Below are 21,036 nucleotides of genomic sequence, written 5' to 3'. Positions count from 1 at the left end.
CCTTAATGAAGAAACTTAAATACCATCTTCTGCATGAAGCTTTTTCTGCAGCCCCCAACTATTATTGGGTGCCCGTCTTCCCCATTGAGCTTCGGCCTATTCACTGAATGGGCATTACCTCACTCTAAGTGAGTACCTGAATAGGCCAAGGTCTCCCATTGCATTCTAGGCTTTCTCTAGTTATCCTGATGAATATCTGGTCACTGGATCCAGATGGCTCAGGAGGAGAAAGTGAGGCTGATGACCCTGCACAGCCCTCCCACACTCAAAACAAAGTCAAGTGCAAGTCATGTCATCATTTCTCTGATGTCATGGTCTTCTTCGAAAACAAAGGACAAACAGAGGCAGACGGAAACTATTTTGTATATATTTCCTTCACATCCATAGAATATATATTGTATATATTTCTTTAATGACTTTTATTTGTATTAATCATTTCACAGTTATGCCACATACGTATATATATATATACATATATATATATATACATATATATATATAGTTACAAATATATCTATGTATATGAGCTTGCTCTTCCAGCTTTTACTGGCCCTGGTAAACTGAGTCCTCACATCAAGACTGCTTCTTCTCCCCTTAGAATTTTAGGGTATCCTGAGGGGCTTGGAGTGTCTTTACAATGCCATAGCTCACAAACTCCAAATGTTATGCTTCCCCTCATGATTGTCAATTGATATTAGTCAATCAGATAATTAGTTTTTATAAAAGAGCATTTTACTAAGGTGAAATAGTAAGAATAGCTGAACAGAATATGTTTCTGACACAACCCTCTCACTGGTACATACAGAGTTCAGGGGAAAGTGTGCTCAAGATTGGAGATCATACAATAAAAGAGTAACTCAAAGCTCCAGGAATTCTTTTTCTGGAGTCCTCAGATCATTCCTTTTAGGTATGGGGGAGCTTTCTTTAAAATGTGTGTGTATAATATTTTCCCCCAATTACATGTTAAAACAATTTTTTAAGATTTGGGCTTTTTTTTTTTTTTTTTAAGTTTTGAGCTTCAAATTATCTCTCTCTCCTTCCCTCCCCACCCTTCTCCCTCATTTGGTAAGCAATCAGATATAGGTTATATGAGTGCAATTATGTAAAACATTTCCATAATAGTCATTTTGTATAAGATGACTCAAACAAGCAAAAAAAGAATAAAACAAAGAAAGTGAAAAACAGCATGCTTCAGTCTATTTTCAGACAATATCAATTCTTTCTCTGGAGGGGGATAGGATTCTTCTTCATTAGCCCTTTGGGATTGCCTTGAAACATTTTATGGCTGAGAATAGCTAAGCTATTCACAGTTCTTCATTGTACAATATGGTTGTTACTGTGTATAATGTTCTCCTGGTTCTGCTCACTTCACTTTGCATCAATTCATGTAATTCTTTCCAGGTTTTTCTAAAATCATCCTGCTTTTCATTTCTTATAGCACAATAATATTCCATCATAATCACATACCACAGTTTATTTAGCCATTCTCAAGTTGATCGGCAACCTCTCAACTGTCAATTCTTCACTACCACAAAAAGCTGCTATAAATATTTTTGCTCAGTATATCTAATGTCTTTGGCTTCCAAAGCCCACATTACCACAACAATTATTACTATTCTGGGAATACTGCTGGGATTCTGATGAGAAGTCTAAATCCTCTAACTTCAATGAAGGGTTACACAAAGAAGGAGACAGAGGTGTTTCCTCTCCCCCATCTCCACCACCACCAAGGGATTCCCTCTCCTCTAGGCTTCCAAAGACTCTAATGCTGGCCTCCAAACTGGTTTGCTATTTTATATAAGATGGACAAGACAGATGGGAAAAATATCAGTTTAATACACTTGATTGACTTGTTCCTACCTAGCTCATGCCTCTTGATTGATTTAATAGATGTATTTTTTTAGTTACATTAAATAAGATAAAGTGAGATTGGCTCAACTTAGCCCCCCTTTACCTATCTATCTGTCTCTATATATCTAGATGTCTATAGGTAGAATGGTAGATAGATAGATAAGCAGATAGATAGATGCTTGTTGTGTCCCCCATTAGAATGGTTTGAGTAAGGATAACTTCATTCTTTATACTAGTATCCCTTGTGCACAGTGTAGTACCTGATACATAGCAAGTAATTACTAAATATTTGTTGATTGTGGTAAAATAAGGAATAGGTTTAAGAGGCACAAACCACATGAATAAATGGAAAGATAGAATAAAGTCAATGAAATTTAAAATTCTGGATCGTGAGGGTGGAATACTTGTGGATGATGATAAGACAAGAGTATGGTTATCCCTGTGTGTATCTGGGGGTAGACTGAAAGTGTGGGTCAGCAAAGCTAAGGAAGTTGATAAACAGAGAACGAGGAGTTTTCACTACAGTGTCCTTTGATTATTTGAGTTTGCTAGCTGGGTTTGGGTTTGAGTGGGCAGACTGCCAAAGGTCTGGTGTCCGGCACTTGATTAACCAAACAGGCAGCTCCATCTCATGCTTTCTTCCTTCATTTCTTTATTCTTTTCTCCAGTTTCTATGGGAATGTGAGAGAAGAGAAAAGGACTTAAGTTGAATATGGAGAATGAAATTATGTAGGTGACTTGGAGACAGTCAAAATCTGCTGGACTCCTCAACCAAAGAAGCTACCATGAATGCAAGTAAACAAGCCAGACATCTGCCAGCCCTCTGACCAGAGACACTCCAGGGGTATTCAGAAAGTGTTAGCACTCTGCTTCCAGGAAACAGGAACTCCAGGAGTTTCAGGAATCTGAAGCAGTTTGAACACTCTAATCACTAACACAGGGTTAGGGCCAAGCACTTCTCTGATTAGTATCCCCACAGGAGGCCACAAATCCATGGCAGCCCAACCTGAGATATTCAAAATTGTCCTACAGACTGGATCACTCTGACCAAAAATGATTCAGGAGTATCTAAAACTTGTCAGTGTTCTGAGCATAGACAGCATGGGGAAATGGAAACCATGAGTAGGATCCAAACAAATCAACTGAAGGACTAAATATGGCTTAACTACCACATCTAAGAGCTCAGGAAGAAGTGGAGCCTGTCCCTGGCTCAAAGTCCCAGACTAAGAACTGAGTATGAAAATGCAAATAAATAAATATCAACTATACACACACAAAAGAAAAAAATATTATGGGTCAACTGAAAACCCAGTGGCAACCTCCCGTCTAGTATCTCCAACTGTTTATTAGATATCTTAAATTAATGTCCTGTAGACATTTTAAACATAACATGTCAAGAATTTAAACTCATCTTTCTTTCCCTAAATTTTCCCCCCTTCCTAAATTTCCTATTACTGTGAAGGGCAGCGCCATCTTCCCAGTCACCCAGACTTGCAACATAGGTGTCATCCTCAAAACCAATTTGTAGCCAAGTTCTGTATTTTTTTCTTTCATAACATCTCTTGAATATGCCTTGACAGTGTTATCCCTCTAGTATAAGTCATCATTACTTCATGCCTAGATTATTGCAATAAACTTTTTGTTGGTCTTCTTGCCTCAAGACCATCTTCAACACCTGGCAAATTGACCTTCCTAAAACACAGATCTGCCACATCACACACACACATGCCATTCAATAAACTCCAGTAACTCTTTCGCTTGCTTGGCTTTAAAAGTCTTTAATAATGTGGTCCCTTCTTACCTTTCCAGTCTTTTTATACCTTACTCTCCCCTACTTCCCCCTTACTTAGAAACCCAAAAACATTGCTCTACTTTCTATTCCTGGCACAAGACAATCCAACTCCCAACTCTGGGTATTTTCACTGGCATTATCTACCATGCCCACAATTCTCTCCCTACTCATTTACATCTCCTACCTTCCATGACTTCATTCAGTTCCCAACTAAAGTATCACCTTCTACATCAATCCCTTCTAGATTCCCCATTAATACTAGTTCCTTCTGTCTTTTGAGATAGCCAAATTTTAGAGATATTCAATTTTCCTTTATATATCTTGCTTGTAAATAGATGCTTGCATATTGTGTCTCCCCACTAGGAATTGACTCCTTGAGAGTAGGGACTGTCTTTTGCTTTTGTTTCTTTTGGGTTGGGTTTTTTTTTTAACTTGTCTTTGAATCTTCAGAGTTTAGCACATTGCATGATACATAATAAATGCTTAATAGATATTTGTTGACTGACTGAAAGAACAACTCTACAACAACTATAAGCAAAAGTTCAGAGGGGGAAAAAAATGGCTTGGCCAAAATGACTCCAAGAGTACCTGGAAGAAATGAAGCAATAAATAAGAAATGAAATTGTAAGTGAAACGAGAAAAGAATTAGAATTCTTTCCATCCCTACTAACTATTGTCCTATATCTCTTCTGTCTTTTGTAGCTAAACTTCTTGAAAAGGCCATCTACAATAAGTGCCTGGCTTTTTCTCTCTCATTCTCTTTTTAACTCCCTACAATCCCTTCAGATCTTATCATTCCACTGAAACTGCTCTCTCCAAAGTAGCTATTGATTTCTTAGTTGCTAAATGCAATGGTCTTTTCTCAATTCTCATTCTTCTAGACTTCTCCAAAATCTCTGACTCTGTGGATCACCTTTTCCTTGACACTCTCTTCTCTCTAAGTTTGCAGGACACTGCTCTCCCTGGTTTTTCTCTTATCTATCTGATTTCTCTAACTCCTTTGCTGGATCCTCTTCCAGATCACACTATAGGTATCTTACCATAGGTGGCCCTCAAGGTTCTGCCCTGGGCCTTCTTCTTCTCCCTTTATGCTACTTCATTTGGTGATCTCATCCACTAGCATGGAATTAATTGTCATCTCTTAGCTGAAAATTCTTGAATCTACCTATCCTGCCCCAAACTCTCTGCTGAACTCCAATCTCACAGCTCCAACTGCCTTTCAAACACCATAAATAAGACATCTAGTAGATATCTTAAACTTACCCTCCATACCTCCTACCTTCCCTATTACTAGGGAGGACAAAACCATCCTCCCAGTTCCTCAGGCTCATGGCCTAGGATTCACTGGGGGATTCCCCACTATCTCTCACTCCACTGTCATTCAATCTTTGACCTAGACCTGTTGATTTCATTTTTGGAACATTTCTTGAATCATTCCCCTTCTCTCCTCTGACACTGCTACTGCTCTAGTCTAAGCCCTCATGTCTCATGCCCAGATTACTGCAATAGCCTGCTGATGAGTCTCCCTGCCTCAACTCTTTCCCTACTCCATTTCATCCACCATTCAGTGATTTTCCTAAAGCACAGGTCCAATCATGTCACCCTCCTACTCAACAGATTCAGTGGCTCTCTGGCATATAAAGCCCTTCATAACCTAACCCCTTACAACCTAGTCCCCTACCCGATACTTTTGATCCAGTGACACTGGCCTCCTGATTGTTTCACAAACAAGAGTGGGGTAGACACCCTTAGCTTCTGGCTATCCTCCATGTCTAGAATGCTCTCCCTCCATAACTCAACCTACTAACTTCTCTGACTTCCTTTACTTCCCAACTAAAATACCATCTTTTACAGGAAGTCTTTCCCAACCCCTCTTAATTCTAGAGACTTCCCTCTGTTAATTATTTTCAACTTATCCTGTATGTAGATTGCTTTGTATATATCTGTTTACATGTTGTCTCCCTCATTAGATTGTAAGTTCTTTGAGGGCAGGGACTGGCTTTTGTGTCTCTTTGCATTTCCATTGCTTAGCAGGATGACTGGCACATAGTAGGCAATTAACAAATGTTTATTGATTGATTGATTTTCCAGGTCAGGTCAGCAGAAGAAGACAGAGAAGATAGAAGAAGTTGGTAGACACTGGGGGATGTAGTCTAGTACTCTAACATCCAAGGAAAGGTTGTGTTTCGGAACTAGAGGAGGTAAGAGACCCATATCATGGCATTGTTCAGCAATAGATGCTAACTGAAAGCTTTGTTGTCCTGCCTCATTCTTGATCACAGATCCAAGATGGACAGAGGACGACACCTGCACCCCTGGGTAGTGTTTTGGAGCAGTTAGCTGCTGTGGGTCATGGAATGTGTTCCAAGAGAGAAGCAAGTTCAGAAACAAACAGTAGCAAAATTACTAATCCCTGGGAACAGAGTGAGATCTCAGTTCTAGCTTCTAGCCCAAGCTGAAGTTTGTAGAGAAATAACTAGGGCAAGAATCTCAGACAAAAGGGGAATCGACAATTCTATCACTGAACCAACAGAACTATCCAGCTCAGTGACTGAGTCCAAAGGCATTATACTGTTGCTGAGACCAAATTCCTAAAAATCATGGCAAATCCAAACACTTAACATCATAAAAGAAAAGTGCCCAGCTCTTTTCCACCCAAAGGTCAGAGTAAAAACAGCAAGAATCTACCAGTTACCACTTAAAAGAAATGAAAACTCTCAGGAATTCCATAACCAAAAAAAAATAATAATTCAATGAGTCAGGAAGGAAGATTTCATATATCATGGGACTACAATCAAGATTACACAAAACCATGCTCCAACTACTATAGAGGAGGGAAAATACTGGAATACAATTTTCCCAAAGGTTTACCACCAACAATAATTTATCTTTCAAGAGTGAGGGTAATTCTATAGGCTGGGGGTGGGGGGAGAGGAAGGAAATAGATATTTAATGGAATAGGAAACTTTATAGCATTCCTGATGAAATGGCAAACATAAATACAAATTTCAAAAAGGAAACTAGAAATGTAAATACATTTGAGAACTTGGAAAGAGATGAACATGGATGAAGTGTTTAAATTCTAATAGGTAGAAAGGAAAAAAATGTTCCTTCCAGACCCTAACATCTTTAAAAGTGATAGAGGGAGCTGAATATGTGAAAAAGAAAAAGCTTGGTAGCATTTTCTGTTCTTTTTTGGAAATCTTTAGAGAAGAAATAAAATAGAGCAGAAAAGGAATATACAGTTTTATGATTTTAATTTTATGAATTTAATTCGTTCCAAGATTCTGTTCATCATGTGATTTGTTCATATTGCAAAGATCATTTCTCCATAGAAAATAATGTAAAGTCAGATGATCATCCCCAAAATAATCATATAAAAATAGTTATTTATAATTTTAAGTAAGTTTTTTTTGTCCCTAATGCACCTGAAATACAATAGCAATGATTAATATACAACATAAAGCAAAAATAAAATAAATTAACCTGCACTTTACCTTTGAGAAGAATCATGGCTGGCATGAGGGAGATGAGAGGGAGGAGGAGGGTTATTGCTTGGAAGGAGCATCTCCTTCTATGAGAACATCAGGGATTTCAACATCAAAAGTGTTCTCTCTTGTGCCACTTTCACTAAAAGACTGCCTTCACTTATTTTTCATTTTTTAGAATCACTTTCATGTTTTGATTCACTGAATTTTTTTCTTTACATTCACTTCTGACTAGGAATCCATCTAACAATACTTGTTTTTGATGTTTTTTTAAATTAATTTATTTGTTTTTAGTTTTCAACAATCACTTCCGAAAGTTTTCAATTTTCTCCCTCTCCCTCCCATTTCCTTCCCCAAGATGGCATGCAATCTTGTATGGGTTCCAAGAAAAAAAACCAAAACCAAAACCATTGTCCTAGTTGAACATCATCCCTTAGCGATGTTTGTGCTGCAAACTTTTGTTCTTCCGACAAGACAAATTTTGTGAAAAATTATTCCTTGACCAGCGAAGCCTATGTAAACCAAGTTGTAAATCAAGGTTCTACTGTACTGGGGAAAAAATGAGGAATAAGGGAATAGAAGTATTTCTCATAATTAATGGTCTGAGAAGAAGAGTATATAAACATAGAAGAAGGTAGAAGGAGCAGAATCACATGAATCTCAATTGTAATTAAACTGGACAAAGGAGGTGACAGTGAAAGTAGTCATAATTAAAAGATATCAGTAGAGAAACCACATATTTAAAGGCACCATTGACAATGAAATAACATCAATGTTTAATAAATATGCAACAAATAGTTTAGCATCCATTTAAGCACTAAAGGGGTGACTAGTGATAGTGCTGATAACAAAGAAAAGAAAAACAAAACCTCAATGAAACATTTTTGTTAATGCACAGAATAAAAGGAAGTTCAGAGAGAGAGAAAAGTGGGATAGCACTTTAATTTTGTTGAACATATATACTTGAGGAAAGAAAACTGCTCATAGTAGGAGTTCACAACTTTATTTACAATACTATTTTTTTCTGTTCTCTGGATATGGAAAATTCATATCTGTTGAATTTTAAATAATAGAACTATTATAATGGAAACCTTGGAAAAAATAAACATGATTTTTTACAAGGCAGAGCAACTTTTTCAGAATCAACTAAAAGAGAAGAAATAATGAAAAGAATGAAGGAAAGGAAAACAGCAAAAAGTGCAATTTAAAAAAAAGCTATTAATTTTAAGAAGATAAAAAGATTTTTTTTAACATAACTTAGAAAAGCAAAGGGACAAAAGAGAAAAAAAAAGATAAGAAAGAATGAAAATAAATAAAAAAGAAACAATTCAAATAAAGCTCCTGAACTCAGAAAAGAGTAGACAAACAGAAGTAGGGGAGAAAAGAACCCAATGGAACAGATTAGCATCAAATTAGGTAAAGTAAAGTTTAAAGTTTAAGTAAAGCTAAACCTAGGAAGAAAAAATTTCTAAAAGAGGAAGGGGATTTTTTTTAAAAAAAAGATATTGAAAAGCAAACAAGGACAAAAACGGAGGAAAACACAAGTCTAACACTCATAACTTTATACGTAGGTAGACTAAACAATCTAATAATATTAATAATTATAGGTTTACAAACTCTAAGGTTTGCAAAGTACTTTACATATCTCATTTGATCCCCACAACAACCTTTTCATATAGATACTACAAGTATCCCCATTTTACAGATGAGGAAATTAAGGATGAGGAAGACTTAATAACTTACCCAGTTTTAGCTAATATGTGCCTGAGGCAAGAACTCAGGAATATTCCCAAATCCAAGACTATCACTCTATTTTTGGCACCACCTAATAAAAGGGAAAAAGGTAGTAGAATGAATAAGAAAACAAAGTTTCAATAATGTGGTATCTGCAAGATATACATCAAGTAATATGATTAATTTATCTTTTTCCTAATATTAAACTATCCTCACATCCCTGGTAAAAATACAACTTGATCTTATAAAAAAATTTTAAAGAAATTACTATAGTCTTTCTGCCAACGTTATTTACATTTTTGAACAATAGTTATTCATATTAGAGAAAGAACTGGCAAACATAGACAAAAGATAAACTTTATATTTCTTTTTCTTTGCTTTATCTTTTCTTGGTGTAGGTATTAGGATTATATATGTGGCACATGCAACATACATATATTTACATAAATGTAAAAGGAATAATAATAATAGCTAGCATTTATATGATGCCTTAAGGTTGCAAAGTACTTTACAAATATTATTTCACTTTATTCCTACAACAACCCTGGGTGGTAGGAGTTAGTATTAATTCTACTTTATAGCTGAGGAAACTGAGGCAAATAGAGGTCAAGTGACTTGCCCAAGATCACAGCAAGGAAACAGGGCAAGATTTGAATTCAGATCTTCCCAGCTCCAATGCTCTATCCACTGTGGTACCTAGCTACCTAAAAAACAAACAAAAACAGCAAAGTAGTTAACTACAGGGAGGGAGGGCAACAAGAGTTGGGGGAATCAGGAAAGAATTTAGGTAGAAGGTGGAACTTGAATGTAATCATGAAGGAAGAGATTCTGTGGGGCAGAAATGAGGAGGAAATGCATTCTAGGCACAGGGGTCATCAAGTGCAAAGGCATAGATATGGGAGATGAAATATCTTATAACAATGAAGTTGGAAAGATAGGTTAGATATGGTTGGTGAAGGATTTCAAAAACTGAAGAAAGGAGTTGTGGCTTAGAGACAACAGGAAGCCCTTGGAGTTTATTGAGCAAGAGAATAACGTTGTCAGATATGTGCTAATTAAAAATCATTTTGTTAGAAATATGAAGGATGGACTGGTGTGGTAAAGGCTAGAGAGAAGGAGACTAATTAAGAGGTCACTGCAATCATGTAAGCAAAAGATGATAGCTGTTTGAAAAGAGAAAAGAGGTTAGATGTTAGATATGTAGAGGGAAAATAGCAAGATTTAGCAATGGATTGGAAATGTGGGATGAGGGAATGTAAAGAGTGGAGGATAACAGTGAAATTAACAAGGGCATTCTTGGGGGTTTTTAGTTTGTGGTTTCTTCCAGGTGACTAGTAGATTCTTTCTAGTTTCATTTTGTCTCCTGGTTCTATTAGATTGGGATAGTTTTCTTTCATTATCTTTTGTAAAATGACATCAAGGTTTTTTGTTTGGTCCTGATTATTAGGGAGGTCAGTGACTCTTAATTTCTTCTCAAACTGTTTTCCAGTTCTGTTCTTTCTGATAGGCAGTATCTGGCATTTTCTTTAATTTTTAATTTTTTTTTTTACTTTGCACCAGTGTTTTTGTTGTCTCTAATCATTAAGCTCTGCTTTTTCCCTTTCGTTTTTCAAAGACCCCACCAACCCCAATAGGTTTTCTACCTTTTATTTTAATCTTTTCATTTTCCTTCCAATTTTTTACCCCTCAGAGCTCTAATTTGTAATTTTATTTTTAACTGTTGCTTTATTTCTTTCAGTCACTCTTGTAGTCTTTGTCACCAAGTCATTTTTCTCTTATACTCTTCTTTGTACTTGCTTTGGAGTTAGTCTTTTCTTCCAGGTTTAATTCTTGGGCTCCTCTGAATCCACAGTATTTCTTAACATCTGTTCATTCCTATGTTTGCTGTCATTGACCCCTTTCCATCACTCACAGATTTCAGTTCTGTTCACTGGGCCTTGTGATAGTTTCTTGGTAAAATCTCTCACCTTGCCACTGTTGGCTTCTGGCCATCTTTTTGTGCAGGTGTAGGCCATGTGCCAGCTGGGCATCTACTACATACTGCATTTTAAATGGAATCGTGGAATGAAATATGTTGTTCATAGTCTCCACTAGGTGGTGTTCTAAGGTAAATAGCAGGAGCACTGAGCCTTGGTCCCATGATTTCCTCTAACATGGCTGGCAGGTAGAAAGCCAAAGCACAAGCAATGATTTCAACTGTCAGATTTAAAGATCACTTTTTAGTCTTGATCCTTCTTGAGTTCTTTGTATTGTTCAACATTCTCTCCTCCTAGAGAACTGTCTTCCCAGCCTTTATTGGTCCATCATTCTAGTCAATGTGGGTATACAGCAAGGCTCCATTTTGGGTTCTTTTCTCTTTTTTCTCTAAACTCTCACTTGGTAACCTTTTCAGCCCTGATAAATGAAATGACCATTTCCATGCAGATGACTTCAGAACTCCAGTTCCACATCACAAGTTGCCTATAATCATGTCAAACTCAATGTCCCATATACATATCAAATTTAACATGTCCAAAACAGGGCTCACAGCCTTGCTCCTTAAACTCACTCCTTTCTGAATTTCCCTATTACTATCCAGGGCAGCACAATCCTTCCTTTCATCCAGTTTTACAATGTTAGTATCATCTCTGACTCCTGACTCTCCCATCTAATAAATATCTCATCAAAATCTCTCACATAGACATCTCCTTTACACATATATAGTTGTCATTCAATTTTCAGGCCCTTGTTAACCTCTTTCCTAGACTCTTACAATATACTTTTATTTGGTTTCCCCATCTTAAGCCTTTCCCCTTTCCAATACATCCTCCACACGGCTGCCAAGGTTATTTTCTAAAGGGAATGACCCTATTTTCTAAAGTCGGACTATATCACCTCTCTTCTCCCTACATATACATACTCAAAAAGCTCAGTGACTCTCTATTACCTCTAAGATCAACTTATTCCTCTTACTTTTTACTTGTTTCGATGTCCTTGGCAGTCAGTCACACTGGTCTTTCTGCTCTTCGTATGTAACAATCCATCTCACATCTCTGTACTTTGCCTTGACTTTCCGCTGTGCCCAGAATGAACTCTCTCCTTATAGTCATTTCTTGCATTACTATCAGTTGTGGAAACATGACAGCTACCCCTAAGGCACCTGGATGATGCACTCAAACTAGAAAAATGCACTCTGGCATATGAAAGGTCTTCTTCAGCTACAAAAATATGCTAATATTTACTATGTAAATCTAAGATTGTAATAAGTGGATACTGGATAGGTAATCCAGAGAATGTAGTACACCGGTTCATTTAACTTCTTTTGTCCAAAGTCTGGTAGTTAATGGACATTTGTATCTTTCCATTTTCATTATCCCTGTCATAGGCTGCTGAATTCTTTGATGACATAAACGACCAACAGTTCTTCCAGACTGTTTTTATTGTTTTCCATCCCTGATTGTCCCAGACAGTTAGTTGTGCATCAGTGAATTAAATTGCTACTTAGGCCCCTTCTCTTATTGAGTTATGCTTCGACCAATCCTTTCAGTCTTCTGGTACTGTATTAGGGAGTCACCAAGGTCAAATATCTAAGTATCCACTACTCAGTTTGAAAATCCAGTGTTCTGCCAATATTTATCTTCATTCTCTTGCAAGTGTCTGCACTGGCTGCATTGGTGAATATGTAGATAAAGTATGAAGATCCCAACTTGTATCCTGTTGATATTTTGAATAGGGTGGAATTGTTTCCCATCAGTACACACTGACATTTTAGTAAACATACAGACATAATATCAATGCAACAGAAATATAATGGAGATCATAAAAGTAATATCAATAATTTTTTAAGTAATAAAATATATCAAATCACAATGTGAATAACATACAGTGAATAAAAAACACTTGAGGACAACACCCTGCAAAAACGGAAAATAAAACTGGCAACAAAATGGATCATTTCTGGAACAAATAGCTATAAACATTATGGTAAATAGCCAGAAAATGTAGTAAAATCTATGCATCCAAAACCTAAAATCAAACAAACAAAAAAGATAACATGTTTAAAAGAAGCTGAAGTAATGGGACTGCTCAGGGTTGGGAGAGAAAAAAGAGTCATCCCCCGCCCCCTCCAGAAAAAAGAAGAAAAAACCCTTCCAGAGGAAGCAGATGAAAATCTCATTGGAGGCTAAAATAGGATAGCAACCGGACCTGTCATTTCAATGGTAGAGGGATTTCTCAAGTGAGGCAATCACTTTTACCAAAGTAGATCCGCACCTTCTCTGAAATTTTTATCTTGGGAAGTAGCCTAGAGAGATTAAGTGATTTGCCCAGGGCCTCACTGCTCATTGTGTAAGAGAGACTTGAACTCCATCAGGCCATCAAGGCTGGCTCTCTATCCGTTACCTTTGATGCCTTTCTTAGAGAAAGAAACAAAGCAATATAAGCAACAAAACTAAAACAAAAGCGGGATTGAAAATGTCCCCCTCAGGAAAAAAAATCAATGGATACAAAGATATTTAAAATGAAGCAAATGGGACTCAAAGGCCCAAGGAAAGTGAATAAATCAAAATTCTTTCCAGTCAATATCAGCTAAACCTGATCCAGGGAGCAGGTCAATTCCAAAAAACTGTTACAATTAATCTAAGGCACAAGAGGGAATTTAAATGACCATTCAAAAAAAAAAAATCATAAAACTTAAGTCCCAATAATTGGATAGGAGAAATAACAAGAGAAAAAAGATAATCTTCCAAAATTAATCCCCAAGGATGAGGTTTCTACATATAAAATTGTAAGAGGTCCCCAAGTGTCAATATTTTGTTGGAGAAAAGGGTGATTTATAATATTTGTGCAGGGCCACCACATACAACACTTGATGTGTTCCATGTTTGAGGGGGGAGGGGCTGCTTTCCCTTTTCCTCAAGGACTAACCTCTGTTAGGTCTAGGAATAAATTTATAATGTGTGTTATTAATTTCTCTCTGCTTATAGACTCTTGATTATGAAAACATGCTTTCTTAGGGGCCCTATTTCAATCTACTTCCATAGTATCTGTAAGCACAGCTGGGTGGTACAGTGAATAGTTTAGAGTTTGGAATCAGGAAGACCTTAGCTCCAATCAAGCCTCAGACATATACGAGTTGTGTGACCCTGGGTAAGTCTTTTAACCCTGTTTACCTCAGTTTTCTCATTGATAAAATGAGCTAGAAGACAAAATGGCAAACCACTCCGGTATCTTTCCCAAGAAAACTCCAAGTCACGATAGACTCATACGCAACCGAACAATTGTGGATGGAGTCACTGTTTTCTACTCTCATTTCCCTAAGATTCAACTTCACTAAAGTCATTACTTTACAAAAATCCAAACCTTTGCTATTTGTATCTGCTTAATACAGATCACACAAAACGATTAGTAATAACCAGATTTTGTTTTATACAAAGTTGTTGTTCAGTCTTATCAGACTCTCCATGACCCCATAAAGGGCTGTCTTGGCAAGGACACTGGAGTGGTTTGCCATTTCTCTCTCTAACCCATTTTACAGATGGGAAAACTGAAGTCAGTGTTAAAAGACTTGCCCAGGGTCATACAACTAGTGTTTGAGGCCTGATTTGAACTTAAGTCTTCCTGAGTTAAGTTCTATCTACTGCCAATATCTAGCTGCCTCCTCTTGCAAAGAGAGGGAATAAAATGAAATGGACAATGAATGACAATGAATGAAAGGACAATGAATGACAACAGTAGGAAAATTCATTTGGATAGGAAAAAGAGGAAGAATAAGCTTTTTTTCCTGAGTTCAGTCCTCTCCCCAAGAGAGAAAACTATTCATGAGCTTAAAGGAGAAAAAAACTTTGAGCTTTTTATCTGCAAAAGAAATGATCAGTTCTTGGCCAAAGGGAAAGAGCACTTGTCAACTTCTGATTAACATTAATTGCTTGTGGGGTATTCCAGAAGACCTTGATTGCCCCAGGTGATGGTTTACAAGAAGATAGAAGTTGGAACAAAGTGGTGGAGGGCCTTGAATGACATGTAACTGGTTTAAATGAGGAGCTAGTCAAGGTTTTTAGTACATGGGGGAATGACATGATCAAATATGTGTTTGTTTCTACTGTGATGCAGTGCCAGACATGACTAATTGTTGTTTCCTCAGTATTGTATTTCACTGTGATTACTAGGAATTCTTTTTATTTTTTTTCTGGCATAACACCCCTATTAAAAATGTTTGATCTTTGTTACTGGCTTTGCTATGGCTGAGTCAGAAAGTATTTGACATTTCCTGAGTTTTCCTTTTCCTTTGACTCACTTGCTATCTGGAATGCAACAAAGATGTCTCTTTGCGTCATTATTTTTTATAAATTTCATGTTTCTTATGATGTAGTTTGTCCTGCTGTTCCACTAATTTTTTCCAGCATAATACTGGTGAATCCTTATTTCAAGTGAATATAATGTCTCAAAATTTTATCATCCCCCCCAGCATATTTGAAAATAGGAACATAAGTTAACAAGTTTTAGAGAATTTTTTTAATCTAACTTCTCTTCATTTAGCAAAAGAAGGAACTGAAGAAAGAAAGAATATTGGATTTGGTGTAAGGAGGCAGCTGGTTTTGAATCTGCTTCTAATACTTACATGTAGCATGACCCAGGGCAAACAATTTAACTTCTCTGAGCATGGCCAATGTGCTGATGTGTTTTGCAGGAAGGATTTGTTATGAGGGAGGGTTGTATTGTGAGGTGGAAAGGAGAGTCACTAGAAAGTGATGTCAATATTAAAAAAAAAAAACCAAGACATTAAACAACAACAACACACAAAAAAAAAAAAAACCCTTTGTTTTCTTCTCTGAAGAGTGATGATGGTAACAAAAATAATAATAAAACTGTAACCCATATGTCAATAGATCCCTTAGACCTCAATCTCCTAGGAAGAACGAGTTCAATGGGGAGGAGACTGGAGGTACGTGGAAGTGGGAAAAGAGAAGGATCTCCTGATAGTAATGATCCTCTAAGTCTCCTCTTGGAATATCAGAAATGAGTTTGTGTTTCTTTAGGCCCCTGCAAGCAGCCAAGGTTACCAAAATATTAACATAAAGAAGTTTTGTTCAATGCATGCAAAGAAAGAGAATGAACTCATACCCAACCTCCTTTAGTGAATGAATAGTTACAATCTCCTATTCGGGAACTCAGGTTTTCCCTTCACCGTATAGGTTCAGTCACAGTCACTGAAAAAGAGATGAAATACTGTTAGTGTGAGTGGAATTCAGGACCTCAATGCAATTCAGCTCATTGCTTTGCAGTTTCTCTTGACAATGTTTTCTCCAATACTGCTAGGAACATACAACTAGCTTCACTCCTTTAGCTTTCTGTCTCAATCACTGCCTCTCAGCACATCTCACAGCTCTCCAGACACTCACACACTCACATTAGCTTTTTAAGTACATGTGCTTTCAAGGCTCTCCTTCAGCCAGTAAAGCTTATTTTGGAACTGCTTGGATCCTTTCAGCATGAATCCTCTGGTACACACCCACTATACTTATAACACCTACCTGGCAGGGTTATTTTGAGGAAAGGACTTTTTAAACTATCAAACGCCAGCTTACTTTGTTGTAAGCTATTTCGGTTCCATGATAATATATGGCTTATACCACATTTTTTTGTTATTGTTGTTTTCTGAAAGGATGAATAATAGAAATTTTTTTTAAAGATACACTTGTTCACTTGGTACAAAATAATATATAAAGTCAGCTTACATAGCTTTCCAGGAAGAAATAAATTTCACAAAGTGAGGTACATTTATGAATTTGCTCTCAAGTTTTATGAAGTCTGCTATTTCCTCCTCACCTTACAGTTGCAGCCTAGAGACCTTAAGCCTCTTGCTTCCCGATGCAGTGACTCAGAGCCAGATCTAGAAATAGAACCCAGCATTCCAAACACCATTCTAACTAGGAGGTGTTGTACAAATTGTCTTGCTTCTCTAAATAGAACATTGACTTACTGTACAGAGGACTGAGGTATAAAGCTGAGCTGGCAGGTAATGTTCCTTTGACTTGGAACATTAAAGTGCAGTAGTGCCACACCTAAATAGAAGTTTTCATTCATAGCACAGCCGTGAACCAACCTAGAAGTAAAATATCTTTAAAGTGCCTTATAATTCTTTCATCAGAGAGAAAGAAGGGAACATGGAACAAAATGAAAAAGGGTCAGGTCTTTTCCACCTCAGGATGCTAGGGCTTGAAATGCCACTGGGGATGTCAACCTCAAAGATTTATATTATCCAATCCAATTTCTCTGCCTTACCTTGATTCTAGGCCCATAGCTTCTAAATATGTACCTTTTCTCTCCTCTCTTTCCCCAAGGTTGCATATTCGTTATTTATAACTCAGGACTCTAGGAATTCAAGTTTTAGTCTCCTTCTTTGAGGAATTTACAGCACGGGGAAGGCAAAAGTTAACAGATGGACTCCCTCTCCCAATTTCAAAGAAATGGATTAATTCAATTCAACAAAATTCAATTTAACATCTTTTGGCTCAAAGATGTATTCTTTCTTCCTGCCGTTAAGAAACAAGTGTTGGGAAGTATCTTCACGTTGAAGACACCCTTGCTCTTTAATGAAACCTATGCTTTGCTTACCGGGAACAGGTTGGTAAAAATAGTTACCGAAGCCGGGGGTGCAGGACTCTTTCGGGCAATGGGGCTGCCTCCAGGGGCACGTACCAGAGGCTCCAGATGTGCCTCTCCTTCCTAAGGGACCTTAGCTTTGCACCTCTCCACCCCACAGCCCAGGCGAAGAAAACACTACCACGTGGCCTGTAGCCACGTAGTTAAACCCTTAGGCCAATGAGCGACCGCGTCTCTGGGCCAGGGGCAGGGTCCCTTACCAAGAAGTACCACCCCCAGCTACTAGCGATTGGTCGATCCGGCAGCCCCGCCCCAGAGTGGGGTGGCTACCAATGGCAGGCGGCTGTTTCTGGCCCCACCCAGTCAGCTGCTCGGCCGTGCCGGGCTGCCAGCTGTGGAGGTGGGCCGGGGGGGGGTGCGAGCGGGGAGGGGGGGGCTTGAGGAGCCGCTGCCGCCGCCGCCGCCGCGGAGAGGCTTATCTGGGCGGCTGTCGCGACCCGCCATCACCTGTCAGGCGGAGCCCCTCTCCCCTCGCCCCCATGGAGGCAGAGGTGGCCGAAGTCCCCCCGGGTGTGGCGGAGGCCGAAGCCGGGCTCAGCTGCTTCTCCTTCAACCAGGACCGCACGTAAGCAGCGCTGCCACCTCCACCCCTTCCGAGGCCTATCGCCCGGCGACTCCCAGCCAGGGGTGGGGCGGGGTCTGTCGCGACCGATGTCGGGCTGAAGTCTCCTCCCTTCAGTCCTATGAGAGGCAGCGGGGGCGGCCAGCAAGGGGAGAGGTGTCATGTCGCCGCTACTGGGTGATTTGAGGGGTGGGAGGGCATGAGTGAGAGAGAGAGGGAGAGGGGCAGTCACATGATGGTCACATGATTCTCGACCCCCGACTTTCCCATCTCCCAAGGTCTGATTTCAACCGTGGCATTCAAAGCGAGTTAACACCCAAACCAAAGGCTGCTCGCCTTGAGCAGGGACGGGTGGGGGGAGGGAGAAACGGGGGGAAGAAGGAAGAAAGCAGAAAAAAAGAGGGTCGGCTGATGGTGGGAAAACAAGAGGAGGAGGGGAGGGGAGAAAGGGAGCAGCGCAGGTTGGTCCGAGCAGAGAGGAGAGGAGCTTGAAGAATGTGGGGCACGTAGTAGGCGTTTCAGAGCGGGCTGGAGGAGGCTAGAAGGGGGATCCAGCGGGGGTGTGAAGCGTTGTTTTCCCCTTCGTCCCTTGCCACGGTAACGAGGCAGCTGCGCTAGGACTCGGGACAGAGATGTGGCAGTCTTTTCAGCTAACCCTTCCTGCTCTGGGCCAGCCTTGGTGTTCCCCTGTTCCCAACAAGTCAGGCACCAAAGTTGTGGCTTCCGCCTGGTCTCTCATTCATCTCCTGGGACAGAACCAGAACCCGTTTTTCTAAATCAGAAGAGGCTTTTTGCACAAATGTTGCCTTTTGCAGAGGAGTTGAGCATCACATTGTCTTAAATGAAATTCAACATGTATTTTTTTTAGGTGCAGAGCTGCTGTTTGCTAGGCACTGGGTACAAAGAAGAAAAAAAAAAGCCTGTGCCCTCAAGGAGCTTGATATATCTCCTCGGTTCTCCCCTTTGGGCCTGGTTGTTAACTGGAGTTGCTTATAACCTCAACATAAGTTGTTAAACTGTAATTTAGGTGTTTTGACCCAATATGCTAGACTCTCTCTTTTCACAAAACTATTTTTCTTACAGCCATGTGGACAGCCTTCTTTCATATATAGTCCCAAATCATCAGAGAGTTGGCTACTTCCTATTCTCACTTCTGGTTGTGCCAGTTTTCCTCAACTGTAAAATGGGAATAATAATAGCATTTACTTCACAGGGTTGTTGGGAGGCTGCAGTGAGAGACATATTTAAAGCACTGTATAAATGCTAGTTATTCTGAGTAGATTTCATGCTTGAGCTACGGCGGCTACAGAGCTATGCTAATATTGAACATTATAGCCCTATAATTAAGGTCACCCTGTACTCTTATGTAGCCCAGCTCTCCATTCACCCTGTTTTTATTTTAAAACACACTGTGCCTCACAATGTGCCTTTGTTTGAAAATTTTTGTGTAATTGAGCAGCACAGCAGCTTAGGCTTGATAGCATTTTAAAGTTTTGTAAGATGTATTTTGCAAGAAGTTGTGGCTGTTGAAATGCCTGGGTGATATTGCTCTTGCCAATTGCGTACAGGTTAGACAGAAGGGGATCCGTTTGCAAATTAATAATAGATGCTTGAAAATTTATGTTAGAACTCAATGAGTAATGGATTTTAAATAGTAATTTTAACTTTATTGTAGTGTTTTTTAACATTGTCAAATAAATATCAGCTTCTGCTGAACTATTAAAATAGCACATTATTTTCAGATCTGTGGGGATGTTTGATTAACTTCCTCAGTTCCTACTGTCATTTCATTTTTTTTTAGATGGAAGCTCTCTGTTGGGCAGCCTAATCTCTTCTATAAATAAAAGTTGTCGTTATAGTCCCTGTGAACCATGGATTAGGTGACACAGTTTTAAAATAAATCAGTGCCCATCATCAGACGTATTTAGTATGTAGTTGTATTCTTTGTAAAAGTAGTTGTTGACACTCAAGAATATAAAAGACATAACTCATGAGTGTCTGTGTGAATAACACGCACTTTTAAGAAAAGGGGCTTTTTGAAATCTCTTTTCATAAGAGGCAATAAACATCACTAATGTAGTAAATCTTAGAAACATTGATCTGGAAGTTGGAAGTCCTTGATTCAAATTCAGCCTCATGTCTAGATCTTGTAGCTAATGAAAAGAATTTTGAATTAATAGGACTCACACTTTCCCACAGATAAAATGAGGATGCTTCACTCCATAGTTGAAGCAAAAGCACTGTTTAAAAATTACTATAAAGTGCTAAGTATTTAAGTCAATGTTACATGAGAATAAGCAGCATTTTCCCCTCCCTCCCTTTGTCAATTTAAAATTTAGGTATATAGCTAAATGCTTCTTTGTTTTATCTTAAAGAAATAAAGTAAGTTCCTCTTCGGAGCTTGGTTTCTTTTTTCAGTCATTGCAGTTATACTGGTGCTTAAGCTAAAAGAACCCTATTTTTTAAGTAAACATTTAATGTAAGAGTGGCATTTCAGCTAGTTGAGATTGTTAAAGAAAGGAACAGTTACTATGGTCTGTAGAAGGTGACTGTATCAGTGTATAATTAGAAGGTGTGGAAGTCCAGTCTTTATGTTAATGAAAGAAAAGGCTATAGCCATCCAACCCTATAATAATGGTCATTGCTTCACTTTAATTTATACTTTGTTGTGAAGTTTAAGTTTCACCTTGATAATTTCACCACAGAGGATAATAATAAAATACATTTTATTTAGCACTTTTAAGTTTTGCAAAGAACTTCACAAACACTTCATTTGATCCTGATAACCTTGTGATACAGTATGTTGGTGGTTAAACAATGACCTCTGACTCAGCAAGACCTAGATTCAAGTCTTGCTGCTACAAAGTGGCTTTGTGACCCTGAGCAAGTCACTTAATCTCTTCAAGCCTGGCAGAACAGGTAAATATTATAGATTAAGGGAGGTTCCTCACTGAGCTTTCCCTACA

At 38.5% G+C, this 21,036-nt stretch overlaps 1 protein-coding gene and 1 long non-coding RNA gene across 10 annotated transcripts in view; one reads left to right on the top strand and one right to left on the bottom strand.

Annotated features, from left to right (window-relative positions):
* LOC140528052 (uncharacterized) overlaps positions 1 to 17,853 on the bottom strand; it is a 34,807-nt gene extending 16,954 nt beyond the window's left edge. For 2 of the 9 annotated variants that reach the window (XR_011975041.1, XR_011975039.1), the window contains exons 1-4: positions 17,461 to 17,829; positions 15,967 to 16,052; positions 9,485 to 9,569; positions 8,875 to 8,956 (exon numbers count right to left, since the gene is read on the bottom strand). This is a non-coding gene — a long non-coding RNA (uncharacterized lncRNA). Of the gene's footprint in view, positions 1 to 8,874; positions 8,957 to 9,484; positions 9,570 to 15,966; positions 16,053 to 17,460 lie in introns of all 9 variants that reach the window. The other 7 variants (XR_011975037.1, XR_011975038.1, XR_011975035.1 and 4 more) reach the window with 7 other exon arrangements.
* WIPI1 (WD repeat domain, phosphoinositide interacting 1) overlaps positions 17,827 to 21,036 on the top strand; it is a 52,861-nt gene continuing 49,651 nt past the window's right edge. Inside the window, exon 1 of the mRNA XM_072645505.1 lies at positions 17,827 to 18,073. Within this exon, the coding sequence (XP_072501606.1) occupies positions 17,988 to 18,073 (86 nt within the window). The 5' untranslated portion in view covers positions 17,827 to 17,987. The remainder of the gene's footprint in view (positions 18,074 to 21,036) is intronic.

Source organism: Notamacropus eugenii, chromosome 2 (genome assembly GCF_028372415.1).
Source record: "Notamacropus eugenii isolate mMacEug1 chromosome 2, mMacEug1.pri_v2, whole genome shotgun sequence".
NCBI lineage: Eukaryota > Metazoa > Chordata > Mammalia > Diprotodontia > Macropodidae > Notamacropus > Notamacropus eugenii.
The sequence above is the reverse complement of the archived record's forward strand: the minus strand, read 5'-3'. Positions and strand labels throughout refer to the sequence as shown.